Source organism: Gigantopelta aegis, chromosome 3, assembly GCF_016097555.1.
Source record: "Gigantopelta aegis isolate Gae_Host chromosome 3, Gae_host_genome, whole genome shotgun sequence".
In the NCBI taxonomy this organism is placed as follows: Eukaryota; Metazoa; Mollusca; class Gastropoda; order Neomphalida; family Peltospiridae; genus Gigantopelta; species Gigantopelta aegis.
In genome coordinates, this window is record NC_054701.1 from 26,364,404 (window position 1) to 26,383,764 (window position 19,361).

At 38.7% G+C, this 19,361-nt stretch overlaps 1 protein-coding gene across 1 annotated transcript in view; it reads left to right on the forward strand.

Annotated features, from left to right (window-relative positions):
• The window catches only part of LOC121367775 (UDP-xylose and UDP-N-acetylglucosamine transporter-like), a 46,017-nt gene that overhangs the window by 7,935 nt on the left and 18,721 nt on the right, over positions 1-19,361 (forward strand). The window contains exons 2-5 of the mRNA XM_041492137.1: positions 2,399-2,512; positions 3,327-3,429; positions 5,567-5,616; positions 6,413-6,494. Of these exons, the coding sequence (XP_041348071.1) occupies positions 2,399-2,512; positions 3,327-3,429; positions 5,567-5,616; positions 6,413-6,494 (349 nt within the window). The remainder of the gene's footprint in view (positions 1-2,398; positions 2,513-3,326; positions 3,430-5,566; positions 5,617-6,412; positions 6,495-19,361) is intronic.

A 19,361-nucleotide genomic window follows, 5' to 3' on the forward strand; every position in this document is an offset into this window, starting at 1 on the left:
TATTAAAGATCATGGTATATGCTATCTTGTCTATGGGATGGTGCATTTATAAGATCCCTTGCAACTAATGGAAAAATGTACCAGGTTTCTTCTCTAAGACTATATGTCAAAATTACCAAATGTTTAACATCCAGATTAATAAATCAACATGTTCTTAGGTATCATTAAATAAAATATACTTTAACTTTACTGATTGATTTGTGATGGGTTGCAGGATCGATCACCCACTGTGGACTGAAAACATTTTTTTCCTGTCCCAACCAGTGCTCCACAACTGATACATCAAAGGTCATGGTATGTACTGTCCTGTCAGTGGAAAAGGGCATATAAAAGATATCTTACTGGTTTAATTGAAGGAGTAACCTATGTTGTGACTGTGGGTTTCCTCTCTCAACAAGGTATTTAAATAACTAGTGCTGCAACGATAAACCGGTATACTGCAATGATTGATCAGCTCGATACAAACCGTGGTACTGTTTGCATATCGCAATTTTTACACACTATTTTTTCCTTGTATCTTATTTGACTTGAAATAGGCAAACAAACAAACAAACAAAAAACCCATCATGTTATTAATTTGTGATGACAGGAAATGTAACAATCATGCCGATCGGTCTTTACATTGTTTGCATTTGTTACCGAGATGTGTTCATGACTTGTTGTGCCAGTCAGAACGGATGACAGATAATGAAATTAAATGACAGAATTAGATGACAGATAATGGAATTAATCCATAAATATTAAATTTAGATAATATCAACTATATTGCAATACATATTGCAATACGGTTTCTTATATCGCATTTTTTGAACCAGTTATGGATCACTGGTCGGTGCAAGTGGTTTACACCTACCCATTGAGTCTTGCGGAGCACTCACTCAGGGTTTGGAGTCGGTATCTGGATTAAAAATCCCATGCCTCGACTGAGATCCGAACCTAGTACCTACCAGCCTATAGACCGATGGCCTGCCAAAACGCCACCGAGGCCGGTGGTATCCTATGCCATCTGACTTAATATTTCTTGCTAGACTACCTAAAGTCTGTAGATTAGATCAACTGAAATGTGGGTGTTTTTTTTACATCTGGAACATTTTAAATAGGTGTATCATAAAGCTTGAATCCATTATTTATGATCTTTACATTCAAATTGAGTTGTTGTTTTTTTTGTTTTTTTAATAACAGCATCTTTTGATAGCTAGTCCTTATATCACAAACCAAATAATGAGATTTATAATTTATTACAAAGACAATTTTAGGAGAGTGATCTTAAAAATTCGCCTTCATTATACTCATGGTGAAGACTGTCTTATAACTTCTGTATTAAATTCCTCTTAGGAACCACAAGGATTTAGGTTAATAATTTGTATGTAACAATTGAATAATTTTTGTACTTGTATTAAATATACAGGGGAATATATGTATGTGTGTGTGTATATATATAGATATATAGATATACAAACGTATATAGATAGATAGATATAGATATATATATCTATAGATCTTGGTGTACACATTGACCCAACACTGACATGGGCTAACCACATAAATGCCATTATTAAAAAATCTTCTTATTTATTATACATTTTGCGACAAAACAGAAAATATCTTGACCAAAAGACCAGATTAATATTCTACAGCTCTTACATATTACCTCACTTAGACTATTGCTCCACAATTTGGGGAAATTCACTCCTTAAATCTGAGGTCAACTCAACATAATCACCTTTATGAATTAAAACCAAGAACAGAATTTTATCGCCATAGTTTTTCATGCAGGGGAGCTAAACTGTGGAACACACTACCTTCAAAGATAAAATATTCTCAATCCCTCGCCTCATTCAAATCCAGTTATTTTAAGCACTATTCAAATAATAATCAATTTTAAGATATACCTTTGTTGTTGATTTTGTGTTTGTTAAAATAATTATGATGTATTGAGTTATCACTGACTCAAGTTTCTTAACAAATTGATTTAAATATTATTTATATATTCATAATATGTGCTATTGTTCCTCATGCTATACATATTACATGTATGTTGATGTTGTTTCTTTGAATGTATGTATGTATAATATCATGTATAGATTAGAGAGGGCCTCATGGGAGACCAGTCACCTTGTACTGAATGTGTTTACCCTCTGAAAATAAAGAATTTATATTATTATAGATATCTATAGATATAGATAGATATATAGATAGATATAGATATATACATAGATATATATAGATATATATAGATAGATATATATAGATATATATATATAGATATATATATAGATATAGATATAGATATATATATATAGATATATATAGATATATACACATATACACATATACATACACATACACATACACATACACACATATATATATATGTATATATATATTTTTTTTCCAGTGAATTTCCAGGAAGTGGTAATCTCATAACATTTTCTCAGTTTCTTCTCATCAGTATTGAAGGTTTTGTCTTCACAGCAAAATGTGGAACCAAAGCACCAGTAATACCATTCAGGTATTTTTCTTATTATGTTTTTGTTTCCTTGTCTGTTTCCAATAGATGTACTAGTATTCATTTGGGGAACCTCAACGGGATGCGTATTTAAATATATTAAAACATATAAACATATATATATATATATTTCTTGGCTAAAACAAAACCCAAAGTGTAGGTAGGAAAAACGTTTACCGTTTGTTTTAGTATATGTGTATGCAGATGGAAAGTTATAGTTATAGTTAGAAATGTATATGTGATTGTCATTTGTATAGGGTGTTCCAAGTCAGAATAATAGTCCAGTCTAGGCATTTTTGAAGCCATCTTAGGGCTACAAAATCAATACAGCACATGCCATTGTGATATAACCTACAATGGTTTTACAACACACATCATAACATTAAGATAGCTTCGAAAATATGGCTCAGGAATAAATTGCTTTATGGATGTTTCTTGAAAACTGGCTGTAATAAAACTCAAACTGTTTAATGCTTGTTTTTAATTGTTATTTTGTTGTTAATTTTTTTTTTTTAATTCAAAAGAGAGGAAATTATATGCAGGATGTTATTTTTCAAAAAGCCAAAACAGGTGATTATGAATGTACTTCAGGTGATATGTACGTTCAATTAATGGAAAATAATTATCAAATCATGGAAATGAGGCAGATGAAATCTTAGTGATAGCCAGTAACAAGAGCTGGGTATCAGAAATGAACCCAGGGAGGGATGGGGGGTGGGGAATGACATGAGTTGGTATAATATATTTTCAGTCTCTCATTTATGGCTTGGCTTAATACACCTTGTTTTTCATGCCATGAAAATGTTTCTACTTCCAGATATTACCTGTTCATGGTGACCTTGTTTTTTGCTATTCAAGTGGGTTCTAATGCCGTCTTCAGCTTTAACATCTCCATGCCTCTCCAGATGATATTTCGATCAGTAAGTAATGACAGGCATATTCTTGATGGTCTGTCATCTACAGTTTCTACAATGACACGTCTTGTATATATTTATTTTACACCATGTTAGCATATTAAATAGGGGTGTGATGTAGCCAGTGGTAAAGCACCCCGATGCACAATCAATCTTGATTCAATCCCCGTCAGTGGGCTTATTGGGCTGTGTCTTGTTCCAGCCAGTGTTCCAGTGCCATGGTATGTACTATACATGTACCTCTGTGGGATTCTGCATATAAAAGTCTAAGATTCCTTGCTGCTAATCAGAAAGTGAGTTTCCTCTCTCATTATCTGAGTGGTTCTTAACCATATATCTGACACCATTTAACAGTAAATAAAATATCTTGAGTGCATCGTTAAATAAAACATTCCTTCCATCTATAAATTTCTACTATAACATGTGAATATTCAGTTTGCACCATGTTACCATATTAAATAATGTATGGAATCATTGATGTGATTAAAAATGCATGTACTTGATTCAGGTAAAATGATGTGTTTCTGAAAAGTGCTATATTCTGTTGCACCTTTTCGTGTCACAAACTTGTTATATTTTAACAAATATCTGTATCCTCGAAGGATCGTGAAGCGTCCTATTAACAGGAAAATGGCTACAACGCACACGCATTGTAATCGCACGATCAGTTTGATTATTTGATCTATTACCTTATTCAATTAAGTACAAATATCAATTAATAAAATGCTTATGACCATACAAGTGTATTGCGTCGATAGATAAAACACATGCCACAGTTGAATGTGTACATTCCAAGGTCTGGATCAGAAAGCGTTCTATAGGTAAAGATGGGCTTCTATAATTTGTTTTTGTTGAAATAATACATACGTCACGTGACCTGACCGAAAGATGAAAGCAGATGTGACAGCGACAGGATTCTTTCGCTGTTGACAAGTTCTGATTATTTAGATGCAGATAGGTATTAATATAGCATATGATTTTAATTGATGCTACTATTTAAAATAACAATCGTGTATAATGTATTTTGTATAAAAATTACTTTTTACCTGTTTTTTCCTCAATTGTTTTTCTTTATTGGTAGCAAGTACTTCCTGGTTCATAATTATTGTGTTGTCAAAGTTCACCCGCGCACAGATTCAGAATAAACAAGCCGTACGTAAAATAGGACGCTTCTTGACTTAGGACGCCTTTTGATCTTTAGCGATACATAATCTGTCTTCATTCCTTGTGATATATTTCACTGGACCATATTGATTGAAACATCATTATTGAGTAATAAACAGAATGATACTACCATTTCATATCAAATTTATCCTTCGTGAAGTAGTTTTTATCAGTATCGGTCACTCACTAAAGGTCTAGACAAATGAAAATAATTATGCTCAGGACATACCGGTAAGCATGATATGAAAGAAAGAATCATTTAATGAATGGGTTATTTTACAGTAAACATGCTACATGTTTTTCTACATCTTATGACATTCATACACCCAGTGTAGATTTAGAGCAGTAGTTTAAATGCAAGCCACTGGTGATAGATTACTTTAACATTATGATTGTAAAGTTTGTTTTATTTAACACAGCCATTAGAACACATTGATTTTTTATCTTATCATTGGCTATTGGACGTCAAATATATGGTCATTCTGACACTGTTTTTTAGAGGAAACCTGCTGTTGCCACATAGGCTACTCTTTTACAACAGGCAGCAAGGGATCTTTTGTTTGCACTTCCCACAGGCAGGATAGCACAAACCATGGCCTTTGTTGAACCAGTTATGGATCACTGGTAGGTGCAAGTGGTTTACACCTACCCATATCGGAGGCCCGACTCGGGGCAGGCGTGTTCGAAACCATAGAGGTATACGAGCATGTTAAAACTGTATCTAAGTTCTACTGGTAGGTGCAAGTGGTTTACACCTACCCATTGAGCCTTGCGTAGTATTCACTCAGGGTTTGGAGTCAGTATCTGGATTAAAAATCCCATGCCTCGACTGGGATCCAAACCCAGTACCTACCAGCCTGTAGACTGATGGCATAACCATGACGCCACCGAGGCCGGTCATTATGACTGAATACATGTAATAAAATATGTACTACATGTGATATATTGCTACAAATTAATGTTTATTTTCTTGTTGTAGGGTTCTCTTGTGGCCAACCTGATTATGGGAATGATCATATTGAAGAGAAGGTAGGATATGATGACCAGTCATTATCACATAATCATCCTTTGGTCAGGGTCTGTATATCTAGGTTATTCTTCAGTGACTTTGAGTAAGGATAAAATATTCACTGTTATTCAGTTTTAATCGAGTAATAAAAAGTACTGTCATACAATTTATGTCATTTTTAATACAGTTATATTTCCTGTTAACAAACTTTGACCAAAAAGGAGGAAGGGAAGTAACTGGTAAAATTAGTTATATAAACTATCCAGTAAAACTTCTTGGGTGAAATAACTTCTTAATATGCAAATCAGTAAGTATATGAGTACATATTTCTTCCATTATTACACTAAGAAGAACTAAATTTCTCTTAATTAACTAACTGATATGAGTTAGATAGTGTTAGGTATTTTTAGGTGTTTTTTGCTCTGTGAACTATTTTTTTTTTTTTTTTTTTTTTTTTTTTTCTTCCTTTTTTTTTTCAGGGCGAGACGTAGCCCAGTGGTAAAGCGCTCACTTGATGCGCAGTCGGTTTGGAATCGATCCCTGTCAGTGGGCCCATTGGGCTATTTCTTGCTCCAACCAGTGCAACACGACTGGTACATCAAAGGCTGTGGTATGTGCTATCCTGTCTATGGGATGTTGCATATAAAAGATCCCTTGCTACTAATCGAAAAGAGTAGTCCATGAAGTGGCGACAGCAGGTTTCCGCCCTCAATATCTGTGTGGTCCTTAACCGTATGTCCGATGCCATATAACCGTAAATATAATGTGTTGTGTGCGTCGTTAAATAAAACATTTCCTTCGTTCCTTTTTTTTCAGCTACAAAATGAGCAAGTTTGTATCGGTGGCTCTGATTACATGTGGGATCATCATATGCACTCTGTCATCAGCATCTCAAGTAGTGAGTCATGTTTTAATAGTATTTTAATGGCTAAACTATTCTACAACATGCCAGGTCTACTGCTAGGTTAGGTAACAGTAGGGTGGAGGCATGGACATAATGGTCACAGATCCTGTTAGTTGGCTTTTGTAATGATTGACATTCCTATATAGGTCTGGTGCTCAAAGTCATAAGGAGAGAGATGGAAAACAATATATGACATGGTCAGAACTATGAATAAGCATTGTATCAACACTCGCCATTAATATTAAACTTAGTCTTTAATAGTGACTTTGTAATTTATGACAACAATTAGGATTATGTAAAATCAAGTTCTTTGAATCACAGATATCTCCTTGATATCAGTATATTATCAAGGAAATCATCATCAAGGAAATAATTAGGATTAAAAATAGAAGAGATGAACTGAATATACCCAACCTCGATGAAACTGTTCCAACTTACATCAACTTTCAATCATATGATCTAGATGAATATTCTGTATTAATTATCTGTGTATTCTTGCATTGTCTTTATATATTTTTTCTTTCTTTTTTTTCTTTTTTTAAGAAGTTTATTGACCCCAGACACAAGTATGGTAGTGTCAGGGTTGGGGGGGCTGATTTCACTACCTTACATCCATGTTATAAGTACATATGAACATTATATATATATATATACAGTGAAACCCCTCAAAACCGGACCCTCGGTAAACCAGAATTCCCTCAAAACCGGACATTTTACACGGTCCTGTGATTTGCATATCTTTTAACACTAAAATTTACCTCTCTAAACCGGAAACACTCTAAACTGCACCGGATGAAATTATCCGGTCCCAGCATGTTCCTTTAATGCAAATTTTACCTCAGAAAACCCGGACAGTCACACTGACGTCAATCATAACTGCATTACTTATACTTTGAATACCCACTCCGCCGATAACGTGATTGCGTACGCAGAGCTAATTACATGCTCCAGTGTCACTGTTGTACAGTTAAAAAAATACCAATTAAGGGATTAATTAACAGCTTTGATGTTTAACTCACTGGAGGAAACACATGTACTCCCTTTATTCTGAGCTCGATTGTTAAAAAGTTAGATTAACTTACGAATTTGATTGAGCTCCTTTTCATACCCTATGTGTCCGTCTCACAATGAACGGCAAAGCAACTAGGAATTTAAATAATTTTTCCAATTGTTTGAACCCTTTTTTTTTTTTTCTTCTTTTTTTATCTTTGCAAAGTTTATTTAACAAAGTAAAGAGTAACAAGAGTAAAATTGTTTGGCTTGGTTTGGCGGAAAATTTATCAACAGTTTCATTTTAGTATTTACTTTGAACATGTCGGAACATCCAACGAAATGCCGCCATGTTGAATTAATGCTTCATGATAAACTTAAAATAATTCAAAAGTTGGAAAGTGTGATGATGATAACTAGTTTAACGTGCCCATATACCACTAGGGTTTCGAACACGCCCATCCCGAGTCCGACCTCCGATAAGATCGGTGGCCTGACTCAGGATGGGGGGGGGCGGTAGGGTGGTAGAAACTGGGCAGAATTTTGAAAATAGCAATTAGTAAAGAAGTTAATAGATAAAAAAATTAAAAGGTTACAAGCCAAAAATAAAAAAGAATTGACTGCTCGGTCGAATATTTATATAATTTGGAGCATTTTAGAAGGACAGTCCAAAATTAAATAAGAGAAAGAAGAGAAGATCGGACTATTTAATAATATTAAAAAAAGAAGAAGTAATTTCGACATAAAATTTTGAACGCAGATCTAAAAGTTTAAAGTCCGATCGATATGTCCACGCGAGTGGCCTCGTTAAGGCCGTTTGGGTGCACAGCATCTACGGGGAGGTGATGTTGTTCCTCTCCTCAAAGTGAGGCACCAGTCTCCTGTAGCTGTGGGTGCTAAGGCAGTGGACCATCTGTGGGTACTGGGCGCCGGTGACGATCTTCATGATTCTGTGGATGGTGTTGTTATCCATGTCATGGCTGAGGAATCCCTGTCGGTAAAGATCATCCCGGTGCGACGTCACTACTATAGCTTCCACTCCCCGTAGTTTGACCGTGTGGATGGCGACCTGGTGGCCATCGGGAAACGTCTTGAAGTTTTCTTCGTAGACCCCGCCTGGCAGTCTGTCGGGGTCCGTGACGTCTCCCACCAAGTACTTAGAGTACTGGCCTTTGATTTTCCGCACTGCCACTCTCCAGTCACCCGAAGAGGAAGTAGAAGGCCGTGTCTTGGCTGGTTGGTCCTCCGGGGGGGTCACGGCCTTCCTCTTGACAGCCCCAACATCTAGAGTCGCCGTCGCGGAGTCCCCCGTGGGTGGGGGTCTCGACGCAGACGAACGACGAGCGGGAACAGGTGACGCTGGTCGCGGTGCACTGGTTGGCTGCTCCACTTCCCGCATCTGAACAGTCGGTCCGGCTGGTTGGCGAGTCGCCTCCTGTCGATCCGTCCGGTTTGGTCGTGGTGGGGGCGGCGACGCAGACGGGACCGCCACTGGCGATTGAGCCGCCAGCTTTGTCCCCGCCTGAGCCGCCCCTGGCGCACGTTTCCTCTTCCTAGTTCCCTTCCTCTTGGCTGTAGCCGCGTCGCCATACACCAAGGTCACGGTTGCCCGTGACCCGGTGTACGCGACGCGGTACTCCAACAGCGATCCATAACTAGCGATCAGTCCCCCCAGGTGGGGGGGGGGGGTAAGTTGAGAGCGCATGAAACCACGTCTAACTTCATCGCTGGCCAAACTGAGAGTCCTCAGGGATATTGGACTTCCAAAACTCCTTGGAAAGTGTACCTGCTTTTTGGCAGTTTTATTAGTTACTATATCAGTAGAGAACACCAACCAACGGTTTACCTCAATACTGAAACCTCTGTAAACCGGATACCCCTCAAAACCGGACTTTTTCCTTGGTCCCATGACTGTCCGGTTTTGAGGGTTTCACTATGTCTATGTCTATGTCTATATATATATACAGTCGACCTTCGATAACTCAAACTTCGATCTTTCGTAAATGTCGATCTTTCGAAGTGAAACGGCGGTCCCGGCCGAACTGCTATACAAACTAGTAATAACAGACTTCGAACACTCAAACTTCGAACATTCGAAAAACTCTATCTCTCAAAGTAATTTTGTGGTCCCACCATAAAAAAATAAGGGATATTGCACTTCCAAAACTCGAAGTTTGTGGAGTGACTGAGCCTTTTAACTGTACCGGTAATACTTTAAAAAAAAATGAATTGTCACCCAAGCCAAGCGTGAGTGTCCCGACTGGTCTCGGCTATCGATAATACATGCGGTAATTACAGAATAATAAATCGCCGACTATGCGGAATGACATGATCCTACATGCCTACATTGGGTTGTCGGAGTTTGTACACGGCAGCAGGCCTCATTACACAAAGTACGGATAGTCTTGTAATCTTCAAAGAACTGTTGTAATAACAATTAACGCTGTTTGTTTTTTCTCTTAAATGAGTGCATCATGTCAAATTTGTTATTTGCTATTTAAGTGTGAATTCAAAATGATTCATTACTAGTCATTTAGTTATGTTAGAAACTGATACATCAGAGATCAAGCAATCTGGAGAAGGACCCGGTAACGGGGGGATAGCCAGATCGGTCAATAGTCACGCTTTCTTGTCATCCAAGCAATCTGTCGAAGGGCCCAGAAATTGGGGGATAGCCAAATTGGAGACAGAAAGAAAGGGTGTGAAGAGAAAATTAACAGTGAAAGACATTGAGACGAATTACAAAGTGGTAATGGAGGTAGAGGCAGGTAAAAAGACAAAAAAACAAATTGCTATTGACTTTAGTATCCCCCAAAGTAACTTTCAACCTGGGTTAAAAACAAAATTTCTATTCAAAGGGTTATTTAAAGTTTGGGCCAAAACGTAAGAACATGAGATCAGGAATGTTTGAAGATGTAGAGGCCGCAACTTTGAAATGGCTTAAAAATGCTAGAGATAAAAATCTTCCCATTTCTGGCCCTGTATTACTTACAAAAGCGGAAGAATTTGCAAAAGATTTTGACTGTGTAAATTTTAAGGCTTCAACAGAGTGGCTTTATAAATTTAAAGAAAGAAATGGGATAACATTTAAAAAGGTGTGTGGGGAGGAAAAAGCTGTGGACACACAATCAACAGAAATGTTAGAATGGCATGAGAGATTACAGCTAATTCTCAGGAAATATGATGCCGACGATATATACAACGCAGATGAAACGAGGATATTTTTTCGCCTTCTGCCAGACAAAACCCTTGAATTTAAAGATGTTGATTGTCACGGGGGGAAAAAAGAGTAAAGAACGGCTTACTGCCCTAGTTACTGCCAACATGTCAGGCAACGACAAACTGCCATTGCTTATCATAGGGAAGTCAGTAAAACCACGTTGTTTTAAAAATATCAAAACACTACCAACTGAATACCTAGCTAACAAAAAGGCCTGGATGAATTCAGATATTTTCACTAACTGGGTAAAAAAAATAGACAAACAAATGTCCCGCAAAAAGAGAAAAATCGCCCTTGTAGTTGATAACTGCCCTGCCCATCCCAAGAGAGCTATAAATTATTTTGTACTGTTGTGAATGTTTTATATGTAAAAAAAAAATGTACATAACCTAGTGCTATTTGGCATACAGCGTTTTGATTTGTTATGTTATGTCTCGCTATGTTAGTGAGGGTTTTTAAAATGATTTTTGTGATTTACAATAATTTTGCTATTTATATTGTGTATTTTTTATTTGGTAAACAAACATACTTAGTGCTAATCGACATTCAGTATTTTAATTTATTACAACATTACGTTCCGCCTTGTTTTGACATTTGAAAAATATATCAACTTTAATTTATTGCTTACTTCTGGTTATATGTAAGTACGTGCTTTCAGTTTTCGGTTTTTTTTTACTTTACTGTCAATTAATACAATAAAAGTACATAGAGATATACGTCAAATTGATCGGATTTATCTCGTTTGTGTTAATATTTACTTATACACAGAAGAAATGTGCTAACATCCCATATCAACGAAATGATAATACTGCAATGCAGTTTCACTTTGAGGTCTGCTGTACGAATTTCGAACACTCGAACTCCCTGAAACTCTAACTATTTCGTCGTCCCCTTCAACTTCGAGTTAACGAAGTTTGACTGTATATATATATATATATATATATATATATATATATATATATATATATACATACATACATGTCTAAACCGGATTCTGTGTAATCCGGATCTCTGCGTAAACCGGTCCATTTCTAAAGCCCCGTCCAGCTATCTCTTAGATATAAATCTCTGCCTAATCCGTAATCTGTCTACTCCGGACTCCGGATCAGAAATCAAGAACGAAAGAACTGTTCATGTATTAATTACCTCTGTCTACACCGGATTGGGATTTGACTGAACGACGGGCTGCTTAATTACCGGTAGTTGAACAATGATAGTCAATTGTCAAGTAAACAGGACGCCGTTGCAAGATCAAATACAAAATGTAATCGCACTCGTGTGAAGTTCACTCTTATTGCGATAGGCCGTTAAATCAATTGGATTAATATTAGTGTGTGTGTATATATTTTGTGTTGTCTTATTTCATTTATAATGGCAGAGCGACCCAAAAAACGGCAACGTATCGAACTTTCGTTAGAAACTAAAGTCAAATTAATACAAGATTCAAATCCATAGTCAAAACAGAAAGATTTAGCACAAACATTTTAATTCGTACGTACAAATAAATAATGTTTTAGGAAATAAAATGAAATTTAACCAAGTACAAATAATAGAACGATCAAAAACATGTTTAAAGTTCTGCCACTAATATTTTATGCAGAAAAATATATTTGATATGTAATTACAATCATTAAAAAGTCTGTTAGTCGATAACATCTTAAAAATTACAGGAAACTCAGGAATGTCCCTTTAAGTATTTTTTTATGTCTGTGAAATAATCGATTGCAAGTCTGGCTTGTATGACTCTGTTTCCCAACCATCCATTATCAAGTCGAGTTGAGTTGTCGATCATTCAAGAACCATAACTCTGGATGAACTCTGTCTAAACCGGTCCTCTATGTAAACCAGACTATTTCGACGGTACGAAGTGAGTCTGGTTTAGACAGTGCACTGTATATATATATATATATATATATAGTGTAATTAGAATCAATATAATAATATTAATAAGCATGAATACATGTAAACACGGAGTACACTAATACATGTTAACAGTGACAATAGAGATAGAGGAAATATTTAAAGGGAATAGTAAAGGGAAAAGAGAGAAGATAAGGAAGGAAGGAAGAAATTGAATACTTTAATTTCGAAAGAGAAAACATATTTGTATTGCAATACCTTTAGAACATTGTATTGCCATGTCTTGTTTCTAGGTATCTGGACCAAGGTGCCCAATATTCCTCAAATTCTTGAAATTGACAATTTTTGAGAAGTATATATTTTTCAATTTCTATTTTATTTTTTAAAATATTTTAAAAAGCATATATGTTAGGTCCATGTTTCTGCAGTTTAGATCTATACTCTGTCAAAAAAGAAATGCATAGGTGATAGGGAAAGAAGAAAAGTTTTTTTTTTACAATGTTGCTGAATGACCATGTTTGTTAATGTTCCTGGAATGGGACAGCATGCTCAAATGCATCCTAAAACAAATCTAATGCATGTTATGTGACAGTTGCATGAAATCGACGTGAAATGGTCAGATTTTTGCAAATGCACGTGAAACTCGAGGAAAAGATTGGGGTAGTGATTAGTATTTAAAGCTGCAATGCTCACAATGATGCCTCATTTCCATTTCGACGTAGACGAGTTACAAGATGCCAAGACTAAGCCTGCCGAATCGAAACATTGCAATAGGCCGCCTCCAGTTAGGTGAATCGCAGTCAGCAGTCGCACGCCACATGAACATCCATCAGAGAAGCAGTTCACGTCTCTGGGACAGGTACCAGCAGTTTCAATCAGCTGAAGACCAGCCCAGAAATGGAAGACCTCGCATAACAACTGCAGCACAAGATCGCTACATCCGGGTTCTGCACTTGCGTCACCGAACTGCCACAGCAACGAACACTGCTGGACGCATACCTGGTTTGAGAAGGGTGTCTGCACAAACCATTTGGAACCGACTTCGAGAAGCTGGTTTACGGGCTAGGAGACTATATGTTGGCCCCGTCCTGTGTCATTATCATCAACATTTACGTGTTCGCTGGTGCACGAATGTACAGGGGTGGAACTTGGGGAAACTGGTGGCGAGTATGGTTCAGCGATGAGTCATGTTTCCTTCTACAGCAACGTGATGGACAACAACATGTTTACAGACGCCACAATAAACGTTTTGCCAACAACTGCGTTGCCTAAGTTGACAGATTCGGTGGAGGGAGTGTCATGATGTGGGGAGCCATCTCATAAACCGGCAGAAGTGAACTTGTGTTCGTACAAGGCAACCTGACAGCTGTACGCTACCGGGATCAAATTCTTTACTGTCACGTGCTTCCAATTTTGGATCAACAGAGAGAACTCTTTCAGCAGGACAATGCCAGGCCGCATACGGCATGTGTAACGATGGATTTCCCACAGAATGAGAACATTAATATGCTGTCATGGCCATCAAGATCGCCAGATCTCAACCCCAATGAACATCTATGGAACGAACATGACAGACGTGTATGCCAGGGTGACCCGGAGCCTTTTACGCAACTGTCGCACGCGCTGCAGGAAGAATGGGCTAGGATTCCACGTGCCCGGATTCAGAGACTCATTCAGTCTATGCCAAGGAAATGTCACGCAGTGTTTGCTGCTGCTGGTGGCCATACAAGGTACTGATTTCAGCGCCTTCGTGTGGCGCTGTTTGGTGACAAAAACGCCTCCACTGCTGTCAGTCCATAGTGAGAACATTGTCACATACTCAAGTCAAATTTGACTGTCATACGATCATAAATAATGAAATTATGCCACTTTGTATTAAAGAGATAATTCCATGAATATTTTGACAGTATATATACTGAACAAAATAAGAAACTTCCGCTAACTTTGCTTGAACATAACTTGATGAAAACAAACCGGGGGAATAATTGTTATATATGCGTTTAAAGAGTGTTCCATGATGCATCGTTTGGTGCAAAAATCATGGCCATAGGTTAACAGAAACTGGGCGAAATTTTGACCAAGTGTGGTAGGGGTTAAAAAAAAATACACCCAGTTAATAACGGGTATGACCACCTCTTGAATTGACCACTGCAGTGCATCGCAGGTGCATAGAATTGACTAAAGTGTTGATTTCTGTCTGTGGAATATTGTTCCATTCCTGAATGAGCGCTTGACGAAGTTCGTTGACGTTAGCGGGTGGGTTGGGACGACGCCTCAATCGTCTGTTCAGACTATCCCAGACATGCTCGATGGGGTTGAGATCAGGACTTTTAGCAGGCCAGTCATCAATGAAATCAATGTTATTTGTCCTACAAAAATTTACATTGTCTCTAGCTGTATGAGAGGTGGCATTATCATGCTGAAAAATCGAAATGTTGGCGTTGTTATGGAACAGAGGAATGACGTGATGAGCGAGAATGTCATCGCAGTAACGTTGAGCATTTAAATTGCCATCAATGACGACTAGTGGTGAACGATAACCATGGGCAATGGCTGCCCAGACCATGACAGAACCCCCACCCCACCAGCACAGCGTTCATTTCTCCTATGGTAGACGCGCACCCTGCCATCACCACGTTGTAAAGAAAATCTGGATTCATCCGAAAAAATAACGGTATTCCAGCATCGCCGTATCCAACGAGTGTGTACATGTGCCCAATTAAGACGATTTAGACGATGACGTTGCGTTAAAACACATCCGACATAAGGACGTCGTGCATGTAAACCGTTCTCTCGCAGACGATTACGAACAGTTTGCCCACTGATTCGGTTATTATGAAGCCCAGGTGTGTTAGCAGCAGTAGCAGTGGCAGTTTGGAATCGCAAATGCATGTTCATGATATAGCGGTCTTGACCACGCGTTGTAACACGCGGACGTCCATGACGTGGCAAGTCGTTGGTGCTTCCTGTTGTTCGAAATCTTACGCGAAGATTTCGTATCACTCGACTAGAACTCCCAACATGCCTTGCAACGTCTTCTGTCGACATGCCAGCATCAAGCATGCCAATCGCCCGTTCGCGTAAATTATTGGGTATTCTTGGCATACTAAAAATGCTACAATGTAAAATTTTACAAATTTTGAAGCGTTTTCCTTCACTTGACAACAATGTCAGTAAGACAAGTAAAACAAATTGACCGAATACTACACGGGACATGTCGAACCATGCATGCACGTGCAAATTGAAATTCATGTTGTCGACGATTAACAGTGCAAAAATAATCGATAAACTTCATGAATCCTGATAATACAGCTCAAGGCTAATCCTACCTATATAATTTCATTACACAATGAATTCTTTAAAACAACAAATACTATATGTACAAATCGGAAGTTTCTTTTTTTGTTCAGTATATATATATAGTATTTTACATTAATAATGAGCCAATTAATAAATACCATCTTGCTTTTTTCCCTCTTTATGATTCCAAACAAGACTGTCTGTTTATTGAGTTGTGTATGTTCATAGCAGAGCAGTCATAGAACAAATGTTCCAATGTTTTGGGTTATTTATGACAAAAATCGTAGATATTTGATTCTATGTATTTTATTTTATATAAAAATGTGTTTGTCGTGATTATTCGATGTAGAATTCTATATTGAAACCACTGTAAAGTTGTATCTTTTAAACATATAAATGGTAAATTATACACCTTTTCCCACTCCTGTAACGATAGTATGAAACCTAAATTGAAGAAGTTTCTTTGGGAAGTTGGCACTATTGTCGATTTGTTTACAATATTATACATTTCTTTGCATTCTTTAGTAGTTTTAAAAAATAACTCCAATTTAAAAGGAAATATAGGATTTGAGGTGTTAACCTGTTGATTGTTGATACTTGACAATGTGCAATGCATAAATGTTTTAACTGCTTTGATTAAAGATGCATGTTCTAAGAAGTTTGATTGTATGTGAAATTTAAATCTGTTTCATAGGTTAAAAATCTACCCTGTTCATCCATTAAATCTTGAATAAATATAACTCCATTTTTAATATAGTTTTTATAATATATAGGTTTGTGGTCAATAGTTATTTTACTATTATACCAAATATTAATTCTAATTATTTCACTTTTACATTGAGGAATTGACCACCAGCTATGTAAAACATTTTCCTAGAAAGAGTTACTTATTTTTTTAATTTGTATTTTGATAAAATAATCCCCACACGTAATAAGTTTTTGCACAGATATTTCTTTTCACATTACCTGTCCTCAAACAAGTGCACCTCCCCCCCCCCCCCCCCCCCCCCCTCCACGCAAGTGGTCTGGTCCGAACATCCCAACAGCCAATGGGATGGCCTAAATTCTTCTACTGCATACTGCTCTCTAGTTCCGGTCACATGACTGTAACTTCCTTCTTTTTCTCTTCGCTAAAGGGTCTGGACGTCTTTTCTTTGGCTCTGTTTGGAGTCAAATGTTTTTCATCGACCTTTGGTTTTGTATTCGTGTATTTGGGTGGAATGTTTTCACCTTCGTATTCGTTATCTTTCTTGTGTCGTTTTGCGTATTTCACTTGGTTTTCCAAGTGTTTAATTACATGAAATGTTTGTTTTATGTTGTCGGTTAACCTCGTGTCGGCCGCCATTTGCAATATGGCATCTTTTGTTGACCGGCTTTGTGTTTGTGTCATGGTTGGATTTTTTTTTCTCTTTCACAGATTGAAAATTGTTATCATGTCTGATGCTATTGTTCAACGACTTGTGCATATGTGTTTACGCTGTAAGAAGTTTACAGCCAGCGACGACCCATACAACTTATGTCCGGGCTGTCGTGTTCCGTGTGCTCTTGACTCGAGATGCGACCTTTGTTCGGGGTTATCGGAAGTTGAGTTTGCTGCGTACCTGAAGGTGGAATCCTCACCTTCCATCGCAGACTCCTTGGCGGATGTGTTACGCTCCATTTTGCCGTCTATGCTTCAAGAAACAATGCCGTTGATGGGTACTTTATCCAAACCGGCGGATTCGGGGTCAGGTCCGGTTCCAGTCCCCTTTTCGGGGGGTTCGGCTCCTTTGGCTCCACCTGATAAGACTTCAGATGACAGGGGTCCTGCTGCTTCTACTCAGCCCTCTTAAGAAGCCTACTCATTCCAGTAGATGCTCTACGGAATCCACGGCTCGCCGATCTTTGGTACCATCACGGGATAAGAAGAAGTCATCTTCGGCGCATCGGATTCGGGACCGTAGCCATTCTCCATAGCCTGTACAGCTTCCACGGATCGTCATCACAGATCTTCAGTTGATGTGGCCTCCAAGGCCTCCGAGGGGTCTAAACGGGACCGTACACGGTCCGGTTCACCTGCGGCCTCCGTTACGGTGGATCAGTTTTCCTGTGCACAAGTTCAACGAGACTTTGGAGATGACACTCCAGCGGCTTCTGTCATTGATGAGCCTGACTCTACGGACCATATGACGATGAGGGATTGTTTGGCGGCCGTCTACAACATGTTGCCGTCTTTGCCGCATCCACCGACACCGTCCAAGAAGGGACCGACACTGATGATCGCAACTGATGTCCCACCGGAGGATGTGGTCATCTGTTCCTTGGCAGCCGATACCTTAATATCTGAGGTGGCGATGGATTTAGACTGCACCTTTAAGGAGACGGCGTCCTTTGTAGCTTTACCATCTTGGACTCACCGTATGTATCCGGTTTTTGATATGCCATTTAAAGATGTGGCTCCATCGTTAAATGAGGATGTTCACCATCTTGGGAAATCATCAACAGTGGATTTGACGGACAAGCAGGTTCAAGCTATGGATACCGCCCAAAGACGTTGCCTATATGTCTTATCTTACTTGGACGTTTTCATTGCGGCTATGGCCTCTCAGGCAAAGGATGCACGTTGCTATGCGCTGTTTCAGCAATCGGCGCAGATGCTGGTCTTTTTAACTTCATCGGTTACCTCCATGTCCACGATGTTAATGCAGTATCGCCGTCAAGCCTATCTTAAGAAGTCTACGTCGGATTTCCAGCATAAGAAACAACTGCTATCACAACCGTGGTCTGCGACGAAGTTGTTTGCGGGCAAAGTTTCTGACGTTGTTGCAGCCAATGATAAGGACCAACAATCGACGGCAACTGTTAAGGCATTGCAACTCATTTCGACTTTTAAACGTTGGAGAGGTTCATTTCGCGGTCAATCTTCTCGACGTTTCCCGGACAGATGACCATGCGGTCCACCCACTCGGACCCAAGGGAAACCCGGCTGATGTTGACGCTAGCCAGCCAATGTTGGACTTCTCAGATTTTCTCGACCTTCGCCCACCCTGACCATGATTCAGAACAACGACTCGGTTTTGACGCTTCCGGTGTGCAACACACCGGTCAAAACATCCATTGTCGGAAGTCGACTTCGCCGTTATTGGCGGAATTGGGAGACTCTTTGCCATGGTCCATTTGTCACGTCAGTCTTGAAGACCGGGTATCGTCTGCAATTGTCTTCCGTACCTCCCTTGACCACTTCACCTTGAGAACCCTGCATTCCGTGTCACACGTCAAGGTACTGCAGGATTCTGTCGACAAACTTCTGGAGAAGGGGGCCGTTCGCAGCATTCCTGGAGTCACACCTCACACCGGGCTTTTACTCAGACATCTTTCTCGTTCCGAAGAAAGATTCCCCGGATCTGCGGATGATTCACAACATGGCGTTTTTCAACGACTACTACCTGCGAGATGTCCTTGCTGTAGTAAAACCAGAGGATTGGCTTGCTTCACTGGATCTCAAGGATGCC